The 23742-nt window shown below is 41.4% G+C and overlaps 1 protein-coding gene across 5 annotated transcripts in view; it reads right to left on the bottom strand.

Annotated features, from left to right (window-relative positions):
• Window positions 1–23742, bottom strand: part of ZRANB1 (zinc finger RANBP2-type containing 1) — a 67488-nt gene that overhangs the window by 6601 nt on the left and 37145 nt on the right. For 4 of the 5 annotated variants that reach the window (XM_049646604.1, XM_049646603.1, XM_049646605.1 and 1 more), the window contains 4 exons: window positions 11793–11980; window positions 7388–7541; window positions 4934–5005; window positions 3736–3934 (listed from right to left, as the gene is read on the bottom strand). In XM_049646604.1, coding sequence (XP_049502561.1) covers window positions 3736–3934; window positions 4934–5005; window positions 7388–7541; window positions 11793–11980 — 613 coding nt within the window. Of the gene's footprint in view, window positions 1–3735; window positions 3935–4933; window positions 5006–7387; window positions 7542–11792; window positions 11981–16070; window positions 16193–23742 lie in introns of all 5 variants that reach the window. The other variant, XM_049646607.1, reaches the window with a different exon arrangement.

Here is a 23742-nt window from a genome sequence, read left to right as displayed (position 1 = left end):
AAGCAGTACGTTTAATGTGCCAATCATTTAATGTAGTCTTTAAGCAATTCATGTAAAGAGGCGAACAATTTTATTAATTTTCCCCAGTTTGCCATTTATTTTCACATCAAAAATGCCTACGCTCTACCAGCAGACATCACGTAACATGTTCTCACCAGAACTTTAAACACTAATAATGAGATCAATTCATTTCAAATGTCTACTACTGACTGACGGAGTTCAAAAAGAAATAGAACATTCGGAATCATCTGAGATTGTGGATATAATCAAAGACACTACCATTTTACGTTAATGTATAGAACTCACTACTGGGTCACTGTGTAAACAACAGACTGGAAAATAGCCCACTTATTCACTAGGTGTATCAACATCGCTCCCAGAGCAAGGCCCTAATGCTCTTCAGTTCGATGAAGGCTCAGAGAAGTGAGGAAAGTAGCAAAGAAAAATCTGTAACTAGCAGAGGTTGGTTCACGAGGTTTAAGGAAAGAAGCGATCTCCAGACATCAAAGTGCAAAGCGAATCAGCAAGTGATACAGAAGCTATGGCATGTTTTCCAGAGAACCTAGCCAAAATCACGAAGGTGGCTACACTAAACAAATTTTCAATGCAGATGAAACCGCATTCTACTGGAAGAAGATGCCATCTAGGACTGGTATAGCTAGAGAGGAGAAGTCAGTGCCTGGCTTCAAAACACAGGCTGATTCTCTTGTTAAGGGGGCTAATGCCGCTGGTGACTTTAAGTTGAAGCCAATGCTCACTGACCGTTCCAAAAATCCTAAGGCCCTTAAAACTGTGCTAAATACACTCTTGCTCTATAAAAAGAACAACAAAGCCTGGATAACAGTACGTCCATTTACAATACACTTTACTAAATATTTTAAGCCCGCTATTAATGCCTACCCCTCATGAAACTCCTTTCAAAATATTACTGCTCACCGACAACGCACCTGCTCGCCCAAGAGTTCTGATGGAGATAACCAGATTAATGTTTTCATGCCTGACAACACCATACCCACTCTGCAGCTTATGATCAAGGAGTAATTTCAACTTTCTAGGCATTATTTGAAGTAAGGCTATTGCTGCCATAGACACAGACTCCTCAGATGGATTTGAGCAAAGGAAACTGAAAAGCGTCTGGAAAGGATTCACCATTCTGGATGCAATTAAGAACATTCCTGATTCATGTAAAGAGGTCAAAATATCAACAGGAGTTTAGAAGGAGTTGATTCCAACCCTCATGGAGGACTTTGGGGGGCTCAAGACTTGCGTGGAGGAAGTTAACTGTACATGTGGTGGAAACAGCAGAGAACTAACTAGAAGGGGGGCCCGAAGACGGGACTAGGCTGCTGCCATCTTGTGACAGAATTGGAACGGACGAGGACTTGCTTCTCATGGATGAGCAATGAAAGGGTTTTTTGCAATGGAATCTAATCCTGGTGAAGCTGCCGTGAAGACTGTTGAAATGACAACAGAGTGATTTAGAACACGACGACCGTAGTTGATGCAGCAGTGGCAGGCTCTGAGAGGACGCACTCTGATTTTGAAAGAAGTTCTAAGAAAAATGCCATCAAATCACATCGCACGCTACAGAGAAACCATTCATGAAAGGAAAGGTCAATCGATAACTTCACTGGCGTCTTATTTTAAGAAACTGCCACGGCCACCCCAGCCTTCAGCAACCACCACTCCGATCAGCTGGTAACCATCAACATCAAGGCAAGACCCTTCACCGGCAAAAAGACTATGACTCACTCAAAGTTCCACTGATGCTCAGGGCTTCTTCTTTTTTTTTTTTTTTTTTTTTTTTTTTTTTTTTTTAGACCTACTGCTATAGCACTGACTACGGACTACAGGATACTGTAAACATGAACTTCCATATGCACTGAGGAAACCAAAATACTCCTTTGGCTCACTTTATTAAGACAGTCACTTTACTGCAGTGGTCTGGAACTGAACCCACGTATCTCTGAGGTATGCCTGTACGTATTATACGCTGAATCGGGAAGGTTCTAGGTTTGCCAGCCAGGGAGCTTAGTTTTGTTTGGTTTTTTTTTTCAGGTGACTTCAAAGTTCTCCCCTATTGCATTATGCTTTGATCGATAATTTTGCTCTCAAGGAAATTATTCAACTGCTCTCATTTTCGAATTCTTGAGAGTGCTTCCATTCAGTACCGTTTACTGCACACTTACTATGTGTCACGCTACTGGAGGCACATCTTCCACGATGAAACACAACAAAACCTCTGTTCTCACAGAGTTTACATTCTAATGGACTGCACGTAATCCCTAAATGCTGACAACAAAATTCACAACTAGTAAGTGCTCAAAAATTATATAGAGATACTAGGGTAATAAAGTTATTTGGAGTAAGGTCATCATCATTACTCTGTCGGCATTCAAGTAGGTGTAAGAGAAAAAAAGCACCTTTTCATTAATTTAAGTTTCTTTCAGCCTCAGTTTTCTCATGGAGACGATGTATGTAATACAGAACCAAGAAGATATCGTAAGTCAAGTCAGTATAAAGCCAAACTATGAGTCACAAGCACAGCCGTCATTTCCACTGATTAATACCCCAGTGGGTGAATTTACAGTTCAAGACTAGTTATATACTTGACTGGATGACAGGGTAAAACAAAAACATATACAGGATCCCCCCGCTATCTGACAGTTCACTTTGCGCCCCTTCACTTTTATGAAAGACCTACATTAGCACCTGCTTTTGCCAAAACGCAATCTGAAGAGGATCTTCACGGCTACAAAATGGTTGCTGGATCTTTGCTTTGCGCCATTTCGAAAGCTGACAAAAGGTTTCACAGAAATGCTACTTTTGGATAGCAAGGAAAATCTGTATACATAAAGGGCATTTGTGAGGTAACTGGAAGATGGGTTATGCACTGTACATTGAATTACAGGGTCGTGGTTGATTTTTTTTTTTCAAGTTTATGTATTTTGAGAGAAAGAGCGCACGTGTGCACGCGTGAGAAGGGGAAGGGCAGAGAGGAGAGAGAGAATCCCAAGCAGGCTCCACGCCGCCCGCCTCAGGGTTCAATCTAAAGAACCGTGAGCTCGTGACCTGAGATGAAATTAAGAGCTGGATGCCTAACTGACTGAGCCCCCCAGGTGCCCCACACTACCGATTTCCTTAGATGTGGTAATGAGGATACGGTTGGGTAAGAGAATATCCTTGTTCTTCAAAGATACATGGTGAAATACCGACCGGTATAAAGCATCGTGATGACTTAAACTCATGAGCAAAGGGAAGTGCTTACACACGCAGAGACGGAGCACACGCGGCTAACCATTAGCCATTGGGCAATCCAATGAAGGAACACTGGGGTCTGGCGCACTGATTTTTTAACCTTTCTATGGATTTCAAAATGTGCAAAATAGTATGTGGTCTGAAGACTATGTCCCTAAGGAAAAAAACCTCACAACACAATACCAACATAATCTTTTCAATATTAAACACAACTATGAAATCATAATACTTAAAAATGTGGGCAAAGACCTTATCACTATTTAAGGCTACTACTGCAATGTTAAATGTTTCTATGCTAAAGCCCAGCAAAAAGGTATAAAAGTCATCAAAATGTTCCAAATGTCTCAATGTGCAAAGTCAAATTTTTCCTGCCTAGCTTCCACAGGAAATATAACAGGAGAAAACTATCCCAACACTGTAAGGAAATGACTCAGCAGGAGCATGCCTGGTTTTAAACAGGGAAGGGTGCCAGCTCACCAATGTGAACAGTCATGCAGGCTGTCATGCAGGGCTTTCCGAAGCACCGAGTCCTTGTCATAAATGCCCCAGGTAGCTTGTAGCACTGAATCAAGTAAGCAGTCTCCTGCGGTCCGGTTCCAAAGCGCATACAGTCGACTGTCCAAACGGGTAGCCAACTCCAAAGACCAGTTTATAATTGGAGATTCTTCTTCTAACTCTGTATAAGGAATTTAAATATCAAGTCCATTCTTTTTGTTTTTTTGTTTTTTAATGTTTATTTGGGGGGGGTGGGCAGAGTGTGGGCAGGGGAAGTACAGAGAGAGATAAGGAAACACAGAATCCGAAGCAGGCTCCGGGCTCTGAGCTGTCAGCACAGAGCCCAATTTGGGGCTCAAACCCACAAACCGCAAATCAAAGACTGAACGACTGAGCCACCCAAGTGCCCCAAAATAACATGTTTGTTTTCATGCCTATGCAATTCAGGACTGTTCACTGGAGGAAAGAACCCACTCTGTAGATATATTAATAAGTTTATGTGTAATTTACTATTAAACACGTAAATAATTTTGATCAATTGAAATATAAACCTTCTGAGTAGTGGAAACATCTTGTGGCTCTACAATATTTTTCTCAACTTTTCAGTTCTTTACAATTTATTTTCTAAAAATGTTTAATATGGAAATATACTCATCCTAGAACAGGAAGTAGAAAACCATGGTGGAACATTTTTATACCTTTATTTATTCCCTGTATCACAGTTAAGAGCCATGAATAAGCATTCATCATTTTTTTTTTCCAGTTTTACCGAGATAAAATCGACAGAATGAACATTTTTTTTTTTAAATGTTTATCTATTTTGATAGAGAAAGACCATGAGCAGCAGACTGGCCCGGGGGGGGGGGGGGGGGGGCGGGGAAGGTTGCAAGCAGCTCCATCTGCACGGTCAGTGCAAAGCCCAATGAGGGGATTGAACCCACAAACCCGGAGATCACGACCTGAGCCAAAATCAAGAGTCGGACACCCAACCAACCGAGCCACTCAGGCACCCCGACAGAATGAACATTTTTAACGCCACAATGTGACACTGAGGGACTTTCTGTTTTCAATTAAAGTAAAAATAAAACAAGTCAACCATACAACTGAAGTGCTCCAAACCTTAGAAAACAAAGAGCTTAGGGAAATTAAACTAAATCACACTCATTAATTCCACACTTACCTTTCTGAACATCTCTATCGAGCACCTCATCAAATAATTTTTCTTGGACTGTTGGAGGCAAGTCTTCAATATCTACAAATCAAAAAACAGACTTAAAAGATTTTCTTACGTTTCGTAACTTAATTTGATACCAGCATCTAACAGAAACTTCCTCTAAAATAACTCCCTTGTCAGTGAAGGCGGTCGGGTAGCTTCTTTTAAAAACCATGCATAGGGGCCCCTGGGTGGCTCAGTCGGTTGAGTGTCCGACTTCAGCTCAGGTCATGGTCTCCCAGCTCGTGGGTCCGAGCCTGGAGCCTCCTTCGGATTCTGTGTCTCCCTCTCTCTGCCCCTCCCCTGCTCACACTCTCTCTCTCAAAAATAAATAAACATTAAAAAATATAGATTTTAAAAAACATGCATGTGTAATGTGTGTGCATACATGTAAAGTAAAATATTTTCTTTCTGTACTTCATTATCAAAACTGTTGTCTACCTAAAAATAATATAAAGTATATCTGGACCAATAATTGCATATAACTATTGTCAAAAAGACAATACTGGTAAAGAAGTGTAAAAAGGGACCCTTGTGCACAGTCAGTGGGAATGTAAACTGGTGTAGCCACCACTTAAAACAGGGTCCTCAAAAAGTTAGAAGTATCATCTGATCCAGCAATCCCACATCAGTGTGTGTGTGTGTGTGTGTGTGTGTGTGTGTGTGTGTGTATCCGAAGTAAATGAAAACAGGATATCGAAGAGGTACCGAACCCCCATGTTTGTTGCAGCATTACTCACAACAGCCAAGATACAGAAACAACCTAAGTGTCCATCGATGGATGAGTGAATAGAGATGTGGGGTGTGAATGTGTGTGTGTGTGTGTGTGTATGTGTAAAATGACATGTTATGAGTGTGTAAAATGACATGTTATTATTCAGCCAGGTGAAAAAAAGAAATCCTACCATTTGCAACAACATGGATGGACCTTGAGGGCATTAGGTTAAGTGGAATTAGCCGGAGAAAGACAAGACCAAAAAAAAAAAAAAAAAAAGTCAAACTCATAGAAACAGGGTAGAAAAGAGGTTAGTAACAGCTTGGGCAAGGGAGGAAGATAAAAAATTGGTAAAAGAGTACAAAAACTTCCAAGCTATAAAATGAATAATGTTGAAGACCTAAGGAAACACCATGGTAACTATTTAACACTGTGTTGTATAACTGAGATTTGCTAGGAGAAGTTACATGTTCCAATGGAAAAAAGATACATAAACATGGGATGGTGGGTGTGTTAATTAACTGGGTGGGGGGAATCCTTTCACAATTTGTGCAAGGATGAAATCACAATAGACACTTTAAATATTTGACAAGTAAATGACAACTCTCTCTCATTAAAACTGAAATAAAAGGAAAAAAAAGAGCAGGGCTATCTGATATTCAAGTTAGCGGTAATAGTAACAACCACATACAAATGTTTATCTTCCCTGGTCTCCCCACACTCTCAACCGACCTCTGCTCAGACCTATTGTTTTCAGACTTCAGAATCTTCTCATAAAAGCTAACGAACCATTAATTTTTGGCACACAGATCTCTGGTTCTGTCATCCTCCTCAAATTCTCTACGGTTTGTTCAGTTTGCTAATGGAGCGGTCTACAGTAAAAAGCATTCCCCTTAAAAATTCTTTAAAAAAAATTTTTTTTAAGCTATTTTCAAGTCAGAGTAAAAATCTAAACATCACCAGAGTAAGCTTAAATATACAGAGTGCACTTCAAGTGAAATCTGATTTTAAAAGTCTTAGTGATGATCTCCTACCATTGGTACACGCCCGTGTTTATGTCTATATAAAAGCTCAAGACACGTAGAATCAAGATGGAAGCTTTCTTTTAGAAACTTTTGGTGTTTGGTGCATTTATTCAACGCCAAATGACCAAAAGGATCCCGGAAGACACTTCCAACTGTCACTGAATGGAAAAATGAAAAGCTGCGTCACAAACATGGTAGAAATTGATATAATGAGTGAAGAACATAGTAACGACACTTTCAAAAGAATGCCAGCATCTTCGATTCAAAAAATCTGACTCCACCCATCAAAAGCCCATGTTCTAATCCTATCTCCTGATACCAATAACCAATGCCTGTGTAATTTTAAAATAGGCATGAATAAGAAAAAAAAAAGTACACTGATAATATCCTAAAGTAAAACTGGAGAGAAAAATAAATGGCTAAAACAGATTTTTTGAAACATCTAAGGCCCACACCGAAATCAGTGATTATCAGCTGCTATCTTCCTACCAGATCCAAAGCTGAAGTTTTACAAGGAGCCCCTGGACTGGTCACTTCCAGGATAAATACGGTAGTCAAGCAATTTAAAATGCACACATAGTAGCTAAGTTATCTGCTTTAACAGAAACCACTTCACTCACACACAACAAAAACAATTATAATGAAGTGAACATTTCTTTTCACACTGAAATTTGGAGTTACCTGCTGGCAACGTAAATGTTACAAGGTCAGTGAGAAAATAGCAAGCAAAATCCCCCTTTCTCTGATGAAGAGAGGCAGCGATCTCTCGCCGGATTTGTTCTGTCAGTTCGGGACACACCATTGCAGGAATACACTTGGCTGCTTGTTGAGACACCTTAAATACAAAAGAAACTTTCCTCTGCATCTCATTTAACATGAACGTTAACGTAAGCAGAAAACAACAGTACTTAAAAGAAATGACCAAACCTTCCCCGTAACTCAGGGTGTTGTTTTGTTCATTTTAAAATAGATTAGGCACTATTTCCTCACCAGTGGAAGTACGGTTCAGTACAACTTTCCAGGAGGAAATTTACTTCTTAGGAATTTCTCCCAAGGAAATAAAATTTATGTAAAATGGTGTTGTTCACAAAGGTTCATCCTAGGGAGAGGGAGGGAGGACAGAAAACCACCTAAGTAAAACTAAGCATCATGCCCCCAATAAAAGCATTCTTAAAAAACAGGAAATTCCAGCTCATGGAGAAAGAGGAAAGTGCAAACACTCTTCTCCCGCTGGGTTAAGTAAGAATATTTCAAGTACCTTCACGTGGAATAAGGAAAGCATGACATTTTTGAAGGGTTAGTTCCCACTGACCTCAAATCCTTCCCCATCTGTTATAATTCTGAATATGTAAAAAAGCAGCTGGCTTCTCTAAGTGTGAAAGAGACAGCAAACATTCGAAGTCTAGCCCGACAGGAATGAAATGTGAGCACTGATGTAGGTAGTGAGCACTCCGACAGAGAACTTCTAAACAAGGAGATGGCTAGAACCTTCCTTTTCTTTTTAATGATGGATAGCCACAAAAGCAGCAGAGATATTTTACATTTAAGCCGTCTGCCTTTGTGGAGCTCAAAAACTCGGCATACAAAGAGTTTTGAAATCAAAGGTGAGTATCCTCTACAGAGGAAGGGAGTCTGGTGTGAATCCTGTGTGAGCCAGTCACCGGACCACAACCACTGACCTCTGACCTGGACAACCTGCCCAAACGAACGTTTCCAGTCACAAGTGGGGTCTGGAGCAGATCTGCCAATAAGCCACTCGCAGTTTGACCAATAACGTCATCTACACTGGGGACGATGAATTGTAATTTTTATTAAGGTAAGTGAACAGGGTCTCAAAAACCCTGCATACCCAACACAAGCATCAGACATCGTATTCTGAAAAATCCTACATGAAAATTCAGTGCTTCTAAATTTTACTGGCCAGGATTACCAGTAACAATGAAATTCTTACTACCTCTTAACTCCACAAATCCAATCATTATGTGACACTCCAATTATGGAAAACGAAGTATCAAGTATTTTCAGAATATAACAATTTCTCAAGTAACAGTTTAAATGGATCCCAAAATAAATTCAAAAACAGCTGATTCTAATCTGCTAGTCCTCTGCCCTGTTCCAAAACCTGGGACGGTTTCTTCAAAAACAAGTTGATCTGTGACATGAAAACTGCGAACACCCCGCATTCCTGTAAGGGGAACCTTACGGCGGGGGGTGGTCACGCGTCCTCCTCCCACCGCCGTCCTTCAGCCCCGGACCCTGTCCGCCTACCCCTTCGTCTCCTAGCCTCTTCAACCCTATCTCCTTAGGCTAGTAATTCTTAACTTCGAGCACGTGAACTTGTTGGGAAGGATCGGTGAACCTAAGTTTTCATTAAATTTAAATCCTTCATTTTCACTAACCACTGGCCTAGATTTAAAATGCATTCCCTTATAAGTCACAAAGCTAATATTCTGAAAAACTACTATTTCAATATAACTGGTTTCCTTTATGATCTTTTTTATTTTATGCATTTAAAAACAGTACTTTGAAAGGGAGCCCACAGATTCCACCACACTACCAACAAAGTCTATGGCCTAATATCCAATTAAAACCCCTGCCTCACATACATATCCCCAAAATATCGTGTTCTCCTGTTCTCATCCCCCAAAGTATCTGGCTCTGTCCTCTCTCTGCAGACACCTCCCTAAGTCCAATCTCCCTACTGGCCCTTTCAGTGACGTCCTCCGGAGTGTCTATTCCACTGAGACTAAATTCCACAACCAATTTGGTTATTTCCCTGGAAATCCACCCCCCTTCCACCTCTCCCACAGTGCACCAGGGTTGGTCTCTGTGTCCCAAATATGGCAAAAAGGATGGTATGTCACTTCCTAAATTAGGTTGTATCTAAACGACACCGAAGCTTCCATTTGGATCACAGGCGCGCGCTTGATCTCTCAGATCACTTGTTCTGGGTGAACCCTGTCCTATGGAGAGGCCCGTGCGACAAGGTTAGAAGCCTCCTACCGACACCCACGTGAGTGTGCCTGGAACCAGATCCTCCAGCCCCATCAAGCCTTTTGACAACGGCAGCTCTGAACATTTGACTGTAACCTCATGAGAACCTGAGCCAAAATCATTCGGCCAGGCTGCTCCTGGACCCTTCACCCTCCGGAACTGTGGGAGAAAACAGTGGTTTGTGGACTAAAGCTTAGCAAAGTTGAGGTGCTCTGTTAGGCAGTAAATGACAAATACCCTGGGGCTCTAGTGCCTTCCCACTGTTAGTCCCCAGACTGCTCTTAGGAGGCCAGGGCTTACAACAGCCCTGCAACGTTCTCAGCCCTCTACCAGCCTGGGGGGAGCCCAGGAACCCCCTATGGACTTGAGCCTTGGTTCACAGCTGCCCTCTCCATCCAGTCTCCTGCCACCACCAGCAACTACTGCTCCAAACACTGGCTCTGCCAATATACAACGCAAATGTAGCCAGACCTCAGACACCACAGAAAGTACCTCTAACTGTCCCATCCCCTGTTCCAGAACACTGGTCCTTCTAATCACACTGCTGCTTTTCAAACTGTCCCTTCCCCTGACCTATCCGCAGTAGGCCTGCCCCCTGTTTACACCGTGGCTCTCTCTCAAGCCCTCCCCCCTCCTCTATCAGGTACCTCTGGTGTCACCTGACCCCCACCGCACTAAACAATGGCTAGCCATTTCAACCGTGTTTCCAGGTAACCTTCATATCCCTTGATCCCCCCGCAGTGCTTTGTACACAATGGTTCCCAAATACATACAGACAAATCTGAGTATGTAAATATGTATAAGCATACCAGAGAAGACCTATACTGACAAAAATCACAATCTACAACTGATCTGACTCTCTACACTTTTTCTCCATTTCCCTTATAATTAAAAGAATTACCTGCACAATGTGGTCGCATCCTGAATCGTTCATTTGCAATCGTTTGTGACATCTGTATGGTTATCTAAGGCCAAAAGCTCAGAAGCAACTTGATCCCTCCCTCTCCACTGCTCCACACATCCAGTCTGTCTCCTTGATCCTGACTCCATCAGCACCAGCTCTCTCAAAGGGACCCGCTTCTTTGCACTCCCGTAAGGGCAGAGCCCTCGAAAGCATCACGCGGTGCCCTCCTAACGAGGCTTCCACTCTCCAATCCACAGCAGCCAAAACACCCATCTGGTCACTCCCAAGGCCACGCTGAGCAGCTCTGCAAATTCCTGAGCTCACCACAAACACCACCACCAGGGCCTCCAAATAAACGGTTTCCTCAACTCCCTTCTCTCCTCCACCCACTTACGAGGCTAAGTACTTCTTCTCCTTCAGACCCCCACTACAATGTTACCTGCTCTCCATGAGAAGGTGAGATACCCGGAAACACTTTCTCAGGTACTCCCACAGCACTTGGCATTCGTATCTATGCCAACACACTCTATACAGAATGACTGTATAGAGTTTATTTCTCTCTACTTTTCTGGAGACTCGGTAAAGGAAGAGCCAGTGTCTTCCCAATTACATCCCTGTTTAACACAGTGCCTAGCACACAGAAGGTACTTGATAAATATCAGGTGAATGAAATGAATGAAAGACACATCCTACCATTTTTTTAATCCAAGAGAGGATTCAGGTATCGTGGCAAAATGTCCCGTTTTTAAAACATACACCCTTGGGGCGCCTGGGTGGCTTGGTCGGTTGGGCGGCCGACTCTGGCTCAGGTCACGATCTCACAGTCCGTTAGTCTGTGAGTTGAGCCCCACGTCAGGCTTTGTGCTGACAGCTCAGAGCCTGGAGCCTGCCCTGAGTTCTGCGTCTCCCTCTCTCTCTCTGCACCTCCTCCACTCACACCCCGTCTCTCTCTCTCAAAAATAAACAAACATTAAAAAAAATTTTTTAAGTAAAAATAAAAATAAATAAAACATACACCCTTAAGAATTATATGCTGCTGAAGTCTCAAGTTTAGTGTGAATTTATAAAGGGAGTAGAAAAATCTAAAACATTTAACAACAGTTTAGAAAACCATTACATCAAAAATGAAAACTAATGAACACAGTTCCTTCATATAAAACAATGTTTAACCAAAATGGCCATACTCACCTCTGTAAGCAATATTGCTAGCATGTCCTGCCTCTGAAAACGTATAGCCAGATGTACAAGGGTGTAGCCAACATCAAAAGCAGAAGGGCGGTTCAGCAAGCGCACTTCGTCCGCAGTGAGCTGACGCGCAATGTCCCCTCCTGATGACTTATATGCTTCTATAGCAGCTAGATCACCTTCTACCACCCCTAGAACAAACATCAAGACAGAAAAGAGTTTAATCCTATTTTCCTTCAAAAGGCATATCCTGTTACATTCACTCTAAACCCTTCTGAGTATTTCTCTAGGATTCCTGGACCCTGGGGCAACATTTAAATGTCCTAAAAGAATAGTAAAGAAAATTAGCGAATTCCTGGGTAATTTCTTTCCAGAACCAGAACTACCTATTTAGGTACCTACCTTCACATCAGTGCTGGCTCCAGGCTCTGGTGAGGTTTCGAGGAATCATTAGAACGTATTGACTGGATCAAAGATCAGTAATCTTAGTATGAGAAACTAGACTTTACAGAAGACACTACACTCCTGTTCTGCTCCTGCCTCTGCAGAAGCCAAGGAGACAGGGATGTGCTTCCTGTTGGCTCTGGGCTCTCCTGCCCTTCACACTGCAATTCTCTAACCTGAAACAGATGCGGAGCCTTCCGTACTGCTGTTAGCTTCGAAACAACTCAGAGCAATTAAAACCATTTTCTTTTTTTTTTTTTAATATGAAATTTATCGTCAAACTGGTTTCCGTACAACACCCAGTACTCATCCCAAAGTGAGCAACATTTTGATTTCAGAACCTCTCACAGCCAAGTCTTCCTTACAGTCATTAAGTATCGATACAGTAAGGATGAGTTAGAACAAAAATATGCTGAAAGGAAACATTACAGATCAGTTGGGGGACAGAGATGAAACAACTATCACTTTGTCCAAATCCATAAAGAACTTTCTGTTCCCATGAAACCACGTTACTAATCTTAACACAAATTAATGTTAAGATAGTAATCCTATTTAGTAAGCAGTACAGTACACACATCTATGAATAATAGCCTTGACAAAAAAATAAAGGCGTAGGTAAGCTTCAATTTACCTCAGTGTTACACACACACACACACCCCAAGACTGTAGGAACAAGTAATTTTAAGTGTTTCCTAAGTTACATCATGAAAAATGTGTTGGGTAAAACGCTAAAACTAGCTAAAAATATTCATAGCATATTCTTTAAAAGCATTTTTTTATTGTCATCTTGAATTAGGGAAATAGGAACTATTCCTTGGAGAAAAACAGACTGGTACAATGCAACAATTTCTCCCAGTTATTAAAAAGAGCAAACCGTGGGGCGCCTGGGTGGCTCAGTTGGTTAAGCGGCCAACTCTTGGTTTCAGCTCAGGTTATGATACCACGGTCGGTGAGTTCGAGCCCCGCATCAGGCTCTGTGCTGTCTCCCCTCCCTCCCTCCCTCTCCCTCCCCAAAAAATAAACATTAAAAAAAATAATTAATTTTAAAAAAATAAATAAAAATTAAATATAAATAAAAAGATCAAAGCTTTAAAATGATAATTCCCACGTTCCCTGAATGCCCATGACACAGAAAGCACCATGCTAGGCAGTATGAGAAGCACAGACAGTAAGAACAGGATTCCTATATTCAAAACAGCCCTTTATCATCACATCTGTGGGCCATAAAAGGCCAGCTTCAAAAGTTTTCAGACTCTGCCGTCAAAGACCCTTTCTGCAAATCTAGACCCACTCTCCAGAAAAAGGACACCATGCTGCCAACACACACATTTTTCAGGTGAAGAATCCAAGGTATCAAATGAGAACACCTCCTTACAGGAACTTTTATTTTCACAGCAATGTAGGTCAATCCCTTCTTCAACAGAAACACCTAAGTGCAGCCGTAACCCCCCACCTCCACTACAGAAGGGGCTTTAAAACACCCTTAGGAGGCACAGCGCCCTACAGAAGTCATCAGGGTTACAGCGTGACACGGCTGGCATGAATCTTCTCCAAAGGGCGAGCCTTAAGAACAGACACAGAAATCCTACTTGAAATAAAAAACAAATCTACGGTTATCAAGTACACAAAAAACTAAAATTTCTGCCTAACTTGTGTTAGTGAACAGACGAGAATCATCAAAGAAAGCTTGTAACCTTTTCAATAATTTAATGTCATTCATCTTTTTAGAACCAAATATGCCCTAGGCCATTTCCTTTTGTGTATATACTACCTCCTTGTGAAGGCGACCCGAGTCCTAGTTTCCAGGTGCCTGCAGAATCACTGCACCTTTTACAGGTTTTAAGCTTTAGCCTAAGAAAATATAAGTTTATAAAGTTTCTTTACAGGACACAAGAAATGTTCTAAGCTCTGCCAAAAGCAACCCAAGGACCACAAAGACAGAACAACAGATGTGAAAAGATAAAGAGGAAGCCCTGCCCGGTGCACGTACACGCGCCCGGTTAGGCACGTGTGCAACGCGCACAGTTCTGTTCCCCGCCGATGCAGGTGACTGCCAACCAACATGGTTCTTCTGGCTGCAGGAAGGCGAGGTCTTCTAAATCACTGTCTTCACTATTCTAGCTAACTCACCGTGCAGCTGACATCTAGAAGAACCTCCTCTTAGAAATTCTGCCTTAAGAATTCATTTCCTCGCTCATGTTTCTGAGGGATTTCTGTAATTAGAAACTAGCATAATCAAAGGGGGGGGGGGAGGCACAGCGCGCTCTGGGATTATGATTTACAACGTCTCCCGATCAGCCTTCAAAGTGAGTGTTGTTTTTGTTTTTTGAAAATATAAACAGAATGTCAAATAGTGAAATGCACGGTACAGCAATTCTATCTCAATCGTGCGGATACACACATACACACAAAACCAAGACTTCTATCTGCCCTAATCCAAATACCAAAACAACTCCTTCCGCCAGCCCCCAACCGCACACTGAAGTGCAGACCGGGTGCTGCCGCTCCTCAGCGCGCCCCCCGGCACGAAGTACACCCAGGAGGGCAGGAAACAGGAATGAAGAGATTAGAGACTTTGTTCTCTATTCTTCACAGCACAAAATCCTCCACATCTTCTAGAACACGAAAAACACAAATTTAAGTATAGGCACAAAGTAATGTTTTGAAGAAAAATATTTTATTACCTAATGTCTGGGGAACAGAGGATTCCATTCTTGTCATTAACCGTAATTAAGAACTCACAGTTTCAGTTACCGGTGAATCTTCAGCTACAAACATGAGTACCGTTATTACAAATTTCATGAGACTGTCGCTGAACTGTCCAAATTTTGGGACTATCTTAATGACATGTTGTTCAAGGACAGCTACCGATTGAAGTTTAGACAGTTTCTTGACAGGTGGTGAAGTTTTCGCTGTAAACGGGATATTTAAAAGGATCTGGCCCATACTCAGATCATGTAAAGTTTTAGCTACCAAATGTTTTCTACTTAGGGGGAAAAAAGTATCCGATTATACGCAAAACAACTTACAAAAAGTCTTTTGAGTTCTTCACATAACATTTTTACCACCTCTAAAATCAGGGGATAAAGAAAAGGAGGAAGAGGGGAGAAGAGCTGGTAGGCAGGAAAAGCCAGCAAAATAAACCAAGTGGTAAAATCTCACTTGGTGTAACAGTGACCAGGAAAAAGTTCCAGCAGAAGACAGGTGATGTGCACATGCCTTCCTCCACTGACCCCCCCATACGGCCTCCAAGAGCAACTGAACATCTTTCTCCTCGTGTTTTCTTTTTTAAACTTAACAATGTATTATTCCACGTTCTGTCCCTTCTTCCCCCATGCTATGAAGGCAAATTGAACGGACAGCTGAAGGCTTCCGAGAAGATGAACTTTATAAAACTAACGTCTGGTTACCAACACACATTCGAAACTGAGTGAAATACACAGCCAACTATGCAGCGGTGCAGACTACAGGTAATGGAAAGGGTTAATATCCTTTTAAAAACATGAATGCCTAGAGGTAAATGAAAGTTACTACATGTTACAAATATGAAGTGTAAAAATAAAAGTTCATATTGTTCTATAAGCTGGGCCAGGTGTGGGATTTAACACACTTTGAAGCCACGGGTCATGACTCACTGGGGACTTCACAGCTACTATGGAACTCCGTTGGTCAGAATATGGAGCTGGCTCATAGATGTTTAGGAAACAGACTTATTTTTTTCCCCCATATATGGCACAGTTTTCAAAGTTTTGCCTTATTTTCTTTTATGACATAAAATCATAATGGTAACTAACTTTGAAAAGAATGCCAAATGGTAAAAAAAAAGCCAGGACTTACCTGAGCCCACATGGGCCAGCTCAACACTACCCTGGAGTTCTATGGTAGCTGTGACATCACAGCAGGGTTTATGCTGTGGGGTCAGGGTGGACTTGGAGTCAGCTGGCACAATTTCAGGAGCCCTTAAAGAGAAAAGTTAGTTTTAAGTGGTAATGTTCATAACGTCCTTTACCGTGGTCAGTAGAAAGGTGCAGACGCGGCTGTGGCTACAATGTCTGGGTAGCCTTCCTCCACCCGGAGTTCAGCTCGCGTAGGTGGTTTTGCGTAATAAAAAGAAATCTCTACCACCCAGTAATACTTGTTCTTTATATTCCTAACCATTTGGCTATAGTTCAATCATGAACTTGGCTTAGATATTCATATTTGCAGTAATCTCTTTCAGTACTCAAAACATGAGCTATGTTTTTGAATAAAATGACCTCAGTACTTTTTAAGTGTATCTTCGAGTGGGCACAGGCTCACGGCCAATCCCAGAAATAGTGTAAGCAGCCCAGACCACCACCTAAAGGCATTATTCACATAATAACCAATGGCAGCAAGTGAAAATTTACCACTTCTATTCCTAGAATAGTGCTACAGAACAATAACCTTTTCCAAAAAAATGAAAATCGCAAATTGGAAATAAATTCTTTAATCTATACTATATCAAGATGAACTCCTATTCAATTCATTCAATAAACTCATTGTTATGAAAACATCTTCTTTAGAATAAAAGATTCAGTCATAGAGAAGTCAAAATAATCTCTAATTAAGGCCTTTAAATGTTCCATTATTAATCATGACAAACTGCACCAAATATAATTTATACTTTGGAGCTTTTACGTCTTTACATCTCTGATCAGATTATTAACAACCCAACTGCTGTGGAAATATACAAATCCCCAAAGTCACGAAAAACTATGTGGATCAATAGATCCCTTCAGACGAAAGAAGATCTCGCCATGCAGAAAGCATTACTGCTGAAAGCCCAATGGAAGGACCTAAATGAACAGGCGCCAAGTTCTTTGGGAAGGGAGGGGATCGGAGATGAGGGCCAGTGTCAACAAATTAAAGAAGATGGATGGGAGTTGAAATTAAAAAGGTCACCAAAAATATTGCCCAAAAGAGTCAACTGAGGGGATATTAAGGCTCTTCAAAACCTAGGGTTCTAGGGGCACCTGGGTGGCTCAGTTAGTTGGGCATCTTGATTTCAGCTCAGGTCCTGATCCTAGGGTCATAGGATCATGGGAGCCACGAGTCAGGCTCCAGAATGAGCGTGAAGCCTGCTTAATTTTTTCTCTTTCTCTCCTCCCTCTGCCCCTCTCCCCAGCTCACACTGTCTCACTCTCTCCAATACACACACACACAACAACAACAACAACAACAACAACAACAACAACAAACCTAGGGTTCCAATTATATAAAATAGTATGTCAAAACCACAACCACCACTAAAATCAAGTCCCCAAAGTTTTCTGGCTCCAAGTAAAAATCTCACCTGCAACAAGGCCAAGTTATCCTGGCTGAATGTAAAACCAAATTCTGGAGTTTTAGAATTACACTATTTTAGGTAGGCCTGGAGTGATTATTGAATAATCTAACCCACTCTGTTTTTCAAGTTGTAAAAGGAGTCTCTAAAAGGAAAAACTCACGCCATGTAGCATTATTACACTGTTCATAATACAGCCATGTAACTCTTCTAGCCAAAAACACTGATAGAATTAAGACATTCATCAAATTGAAAGAGGTGCTAAAATGTAACTGAGTCCATCTTGATAAGGTCCCGAGGTGGAAGTATAAAACAAGAACGTCCCTATAATTTGCCACTTCAAGAGAAAGTTCCACAGCTTCAGTTAACATTCGTGGCCACGCAAGTATCCACATAAGCAGAGTGGTCGATTTTCCTCATAAATTTCAGGCCCAAATATCCAACAACCCAGTTGACAGCCTCACTACATCATGTCTAAAACTCAACTTGACGTCTCCTACGTTTAGGAAAAAAATGATCCGACCCAAGTGCCCAAACCAAAAAAACCCAGGACATCTTTCTTAACTCGAGTCTCCTCTCCCCTAAGCCCCCAGAACAATTTGCCAAGTTTTATCAATCCTGCCTTTTAAAAAGTCTCTCAAATACATCCCCACCCCATCTCCACTGCCTCTATCCTAGGTGAAGACTGCAATCGCCCTCACCTAGATCGCAGTAATGTTCTCGTAAGCGATCGGCTTGCCTCTAGCGCTGCCCCTTTCCAATCCAGTCTCCACGCTATGATCCCAGTGATCTTCCTAAACCACGAATCCGATTAAGACAGTCTCCCTCCAGATGTTTACCAGCGTCCTGTGTTAAGAACTAAACTCCCTGACCAGGTCAACAGGCCCGGAAAGGTTCAGCATCACCCTGCACAGTTACCTGCAGCTCCCAGACTACACATCAATCCCGCTAACTTCACCAGTTTGATGGACAGGCCATGCTCTCTTGACTCTGAGGTCTGAACACATACCATTCCCTCAGATCAAAACTCTCTTCCCTCTTCTGTGTGAGGTTCTGGCTTAGATGTCACTTCCTCCTATAAGCCCTCTCCACATCTTCAAATGAGATTCAAGTATATACGCCTCTAGCACCCCTGCCCTTCCTCTACCGAACTTCTCGCACTATACCGGCTTGTTGAATTTTATCTTCCTCTACCAGAGCACAAGCTCGCTGAGAGCCATGGCTTCTTCCACAGTGCTTGGGAACACACTCCACGAATATCTAAATGTGTAAATAAATGGACCAACAAAGAAAAAGTAAAAACTAAGTCAATTCTGGAAAGCAACTGGAGGGTGGAACAGGCTGAATATCTGCCTTGTCAGACTTTTAAATACATAATAAAGCCATAATTATTTAAGCAAAAGTGTGATACTGATGTAAAAAACATCAAAATAAAGAGCCTCAAGATAAATGATGTAGAATCATTTTATGTATAACAGAACCACCCAAATCCATGGGAAAATAATTTAATAAATCACTAATGGAATTTAGAAAAATATTTTAAACCTTAATCTAAAAGACTGTGTAAGACAACAAAGATAAAGTGTTATTAGTATAAGTCTCCCCCTCACCCCCCCCCCCACACACACACAGAGGAGGAGGAGGAGGAGGAGGGGGGAAAAGGGGGGGAGGAGGGGGGAGGAGGAGGGGGAAGAGGGGAGGAGGGGGAAGAGGGGAGGAGGCGGAGGAGAAAGAAAATTTGCAACAAATATGACTGGTACATATTTTTGGTGTATTATTTATATTTAGACTTCATGTTAACTTGCTAAAATCACAAAGGAAAATGGACAGAAGACATAAATCAGAACAATTCAAAGAGAAAACTACAAATGACTAAACAAGGCAGCAGGCCTCCCTGACTAAGCCCCAGCAGAGATATGGCCACGCAGTCACCCTCACGATGGGCCATAATTCAGACAGGTTGTCCAGGCATCTATTCCCCAATATGCACAAAGTACCTTAAATATGTTCATATAATTTGATCATATAATCCCATTTCAGGGAACGTAAGAAAATAGTTAGAAATGCTGACAATTCTGCTCACCAAAACACTGTCCGAATAAAAAATTTTCAAATAACCCCAAAGGCTAATAATCAGGGGTAGGTTAACTGAGAGTACAGCAACTTGATGTCATACTACACATTCATTTTGTAAGAGATGAAAACATGTTAATTACCTCAAAATGTAAAGTTCGGCATATATATATATATATATATATAATTTTATATATATACACATATAATTTCAACTACACAAAAATAAATGTAAAAAAACTGAAAATAACAAAAACATGGCAGATTTCCTCTAGACACTGCAGCTATAAACTTATTTTCTTCATCGCTTTCTTATCTCTGAAATAGTCTACAATGAGCATGCTCTGCTTTTATTATTTAAAAATGAACTAAACTCTCATGCTGTCACAAGAAGTCAGTACATAATGTCTAAATCTGATGAAACAAGAATACTGGCGTGTCCATTGGCAGATGAACAAAATGTGGTATATACGCACAATATTATTCAGCCTTAAAAATGAAGGAACTTCTGGGATGCCTGGGGGGCTCAGTCAGTTAAGCATCTGACTCTAGAATTCACAATCTCACGGTGCATGGGTTCGAACCCCACCTCGGGCTCGGTGCTGACAGCATGGAACCTGCTTGGGATTCTCTCTGGCCCTCCCTCACTCACTCAAGTGCTCTCTTTCTCTCTAAATAAATAAATAAACAAACTTAAAAAACAAGTGCAAGGGAATTCTGCCACATGCTACGACATGGATGAACTCTGAAGACATTACACTAAATCGAGCAAGCCAGTCACGAAAGGACCGGCACTGTAGGACGGTAGTTATGTGAGACACAGAGGTCAGTCACGTTCAGAGACAGAAAATGGAATGGAAGCTGCCAGGCGCCGGGGGAGGGGAAATGGAGATGCCGTTTACGGACACAGAATTCAGTTTTGCAAAATGAAAAAAGTCCTAGAGATGGATGGTGGTGGCAACTGCACAGCGATATGAATGTACTTAATGCCACTGAACTGCACGCTTAAAAATGGTTAAGATGGCAAAAATTGTTTACGTACGTTTTACCACGATTAAAATAAATTTTTTAAAAAGTGGAAAAAATGCCACAAAGACACAATGCAGACATACCAGAGGTGCTGCTTCAAACACATCACCTATGTAGTATCCCCCCTCCAAATAAAGATAAATGTTTCAATCTAGTAATTTCCAAATCGAGTGTCACTCTGTGAAGAAAAAAAAAAAATGCCTGAACTCTCTGAAAATGTTTATCTCATGAAAGAAATAAAGAGCCAAAACCAAAACCATCCGAGGCACTGTTTCGATTAGAAGACCTAAAGAGACAACACAAACACCTCAGATGCACGGTCCTTCCTGAATGTGGTCGGAGCTACAGCTAGTCCTAAGGCTGAATACGGACTCTGAGTAGTAAATTTTCTAGATAACTGTGTAGTTATGCAGGGAAAAGGTCTCTGTTCTCAGGACATACGTGCTTAACTTTTTAGGGGCAAAATGTCATGACATCTGCAATTACCCCTCAGATGGTTCAGGAAAAAGAGAAAGACAAACAGAAAGGGAGAGAGTAAATGCGGCAAAGTATTAACAAATGGAAAATCTAGATCAAAGGCAAATAGTATTCAATGTATTATCCTTGTAACTTTTCTGCAGGAAAGTTGAAATTTCTCAGAATAAAAGGTTGATGGGGGGGAAAGTTGTCTCTACACCACAGGACTGGAGGTGAAGAAGAAAATAGTTTTTCTTTATAAATTTCTTCTATACTGCTTGACTTTTTTAAACACGTGCATAGTTTATTTTAATAAATGTTTTAAATTAAAATTATTTTATGGTAAATAGTAAAGTTCAGTGGAGTCTAAACATATCTTTATATTTAATATTTAAACAATACATTTGGATTTTATAACTCAGTATGTTCATTTAACATAGTGCTTTTTAAAAATGAAAGGCCTGGGGCGCCTGGGTGGCTCAGTTGGTTAAGCATCCGACTTCAGCTCAGGTCACAATCTCGCGGTCCGTGGGTTCGAGCCTCGCGTCGGGCTCTGGGCTGATGGCTCGGAGCCTGGAGCCTGCTTCCGTGTCTCCCTCTCTCTCTCTGCCCCTCCCCCGTTCATGCTCTGTCTCTCTCTGTCTCAAAAATAAATAAACGTTAAAAAATTTTTTTTTAAATAAATAAATAAAAATAAAAATGAAAGCCTTTACTAAGCCAATGCTGTGTATTCAAATGTCAGTATCATATACTCAAGAAATCACCCAACAGACTCCCTTTCTCAGCATAAGGGGGCACGTTATTAGTTGGCAGGCCAGTGTAATCAATCATTTCTAAAAGCCAAAAATTGCATCTCAGACCAAAGGCAACCAGAAGCATGCCGTGGGGAGGTCTATTTCTGCCATTCTCATCCACTTGCCTTAACAGACACACTCATTCCTGGAAGCTTTTCTCATCCCAGGAGTCAGAAAGCACTTTCAAAAGCCAGAATGCACTGGCCAGGGGAAAGAAAGTACGTGCATGTTCCCTACAGATGAGACTCTTTTACAATGCTGAGAATTATCTCAATTCTCTTAAAAATCACGACATAAAATTTTATTTTATATCCAGAGCTCAAATCACAAGAGAAAATTCTTAGAAACTTGAGGAAAAATAAGACAAAAGCTATCTGAAGATAATATTCCATTCACGACGCTAAAAAATAATTCTATTACCTGTAATATCAACTACCTTGGGTAGGAAGGAGATCCACAAGCCAGCATGTGTACAGAGCGAACAAGACGCCTCAGATTTTATACCTTCACCCACCCCACCCCACCCCACCCCCAAGTAAGAGTATCACAGAGAGTTAATGAAGGACATACAAGGCATTGCAGGCACTCTAGCAGCTAACTTTCCTTTTATGGAGGCAGGGCCAAAGATCTGCAGCAGGAGTCTGCATGTTTTTGGATTCTATTAAAAGCTTTTAATAGAATATGTTAACAAACCATTTTTATTTTTTATGTTCTTTAAAAAATACGAGGGTTTTAAACGTCAAAGACCAAAGGCCTTTTTCCAGGTTCTACCTGCATTAAGGAAAAAAGCAATGTATTAAAGGGAAAAGGACACTAAGTCAGAAGAGTTCTCTTTCAGTAAAATATTCAGTCTGATATCAATACAAAATCAAGTTCATAATCAAACAAAGTGGTCCATTAGCATCCTGGAATAAATCCAGCACTTGAAAAATAACCGTCACCTAAATCTATCAGAACAGTGAACAACTTCATTAGCTTCCTTTCTAAACCCCCAGAAGACGATCTCTAAAAATTAAGTATTAGAACAAAGATCTGCTCTGGGCTACCAAAAACTCACAAGTAGCAGTGGCCATGAAGCAGCTCCACAGGGCAGAAAAAAATCTGAAGACGGAAAATAGACTGTCCAAACAGCTGTGGTGTACCAAACTGAAAACAGGCAAACACAAGCAAAGCAAGCGGAACAAATGCTACAGAAATGCCACACTAAAGATCCTACAAGTATAAATACCACGGCCTAACCATGGAATGCCCAGAACTATCAGCAAAGGACAGACTATCTTGAGGCACAGCAATCAGCTTCATCTAGGCATATTCATTTAGCTGACCTGGAAAAAAGGAAGGACTGAAAACATGAATATTCACAGGCATCAAACATTATTCAAAAGTTTTTGTAACGGTACTCCTTTCAAACATATAGAGCAAAAACAAACCAAAAAACAAAAAACCACTGTGAGTAAGAAACATACATTTGATCTTCATCTACTGTTCCTGGCACATAACTGCTAAAACCTTTGTAATTTCCAAAGATCCCTAGGGGCATCTTTTGTTACAATATTAGTTTTGTTCCCAGTTCCTGAAATAGCTCCAGACAGATAAAGGGAAACCGAATGTCTTTTGTTATTCATAAAACAAGTTCCTTTCTCCACTTCTGATTTATGTTAATGAGGTGACTTTTGGAAAACTCCTAAGGATGGGGGCCGGTTGCCAGGGAAACCAACCTTGGGATTAGAGGGTTGGGAGTTTCAGCCCCGTCCCACTCCCACCTCCTGGGAAGAGGAGAGGAAAGGAGGACAGGAGGGGAGAGGAGGGGGGAGAGGAGGGAGGGGGAGACACGGGGGGGGGGGGGGGGGGG

This window comes from Panthera uncia, chromosome D2 (assembly GCF_023721935.1).
Source record: "Panthera uncia isolate 11264 chromosome D2, Puncia_PCG_1.0, whole genome shotgun sequence".
Taxonomy (NCBI): Eukaryota; Metazoa; Chordata; class Mammalia; order Carnivora; family Felidae; genus Panthera; species Panthera uncia.
Note: the sequence above shows the minus strand (reverse complement) of the source record. Positions and strands in the feature narration are given on the sequence as shown.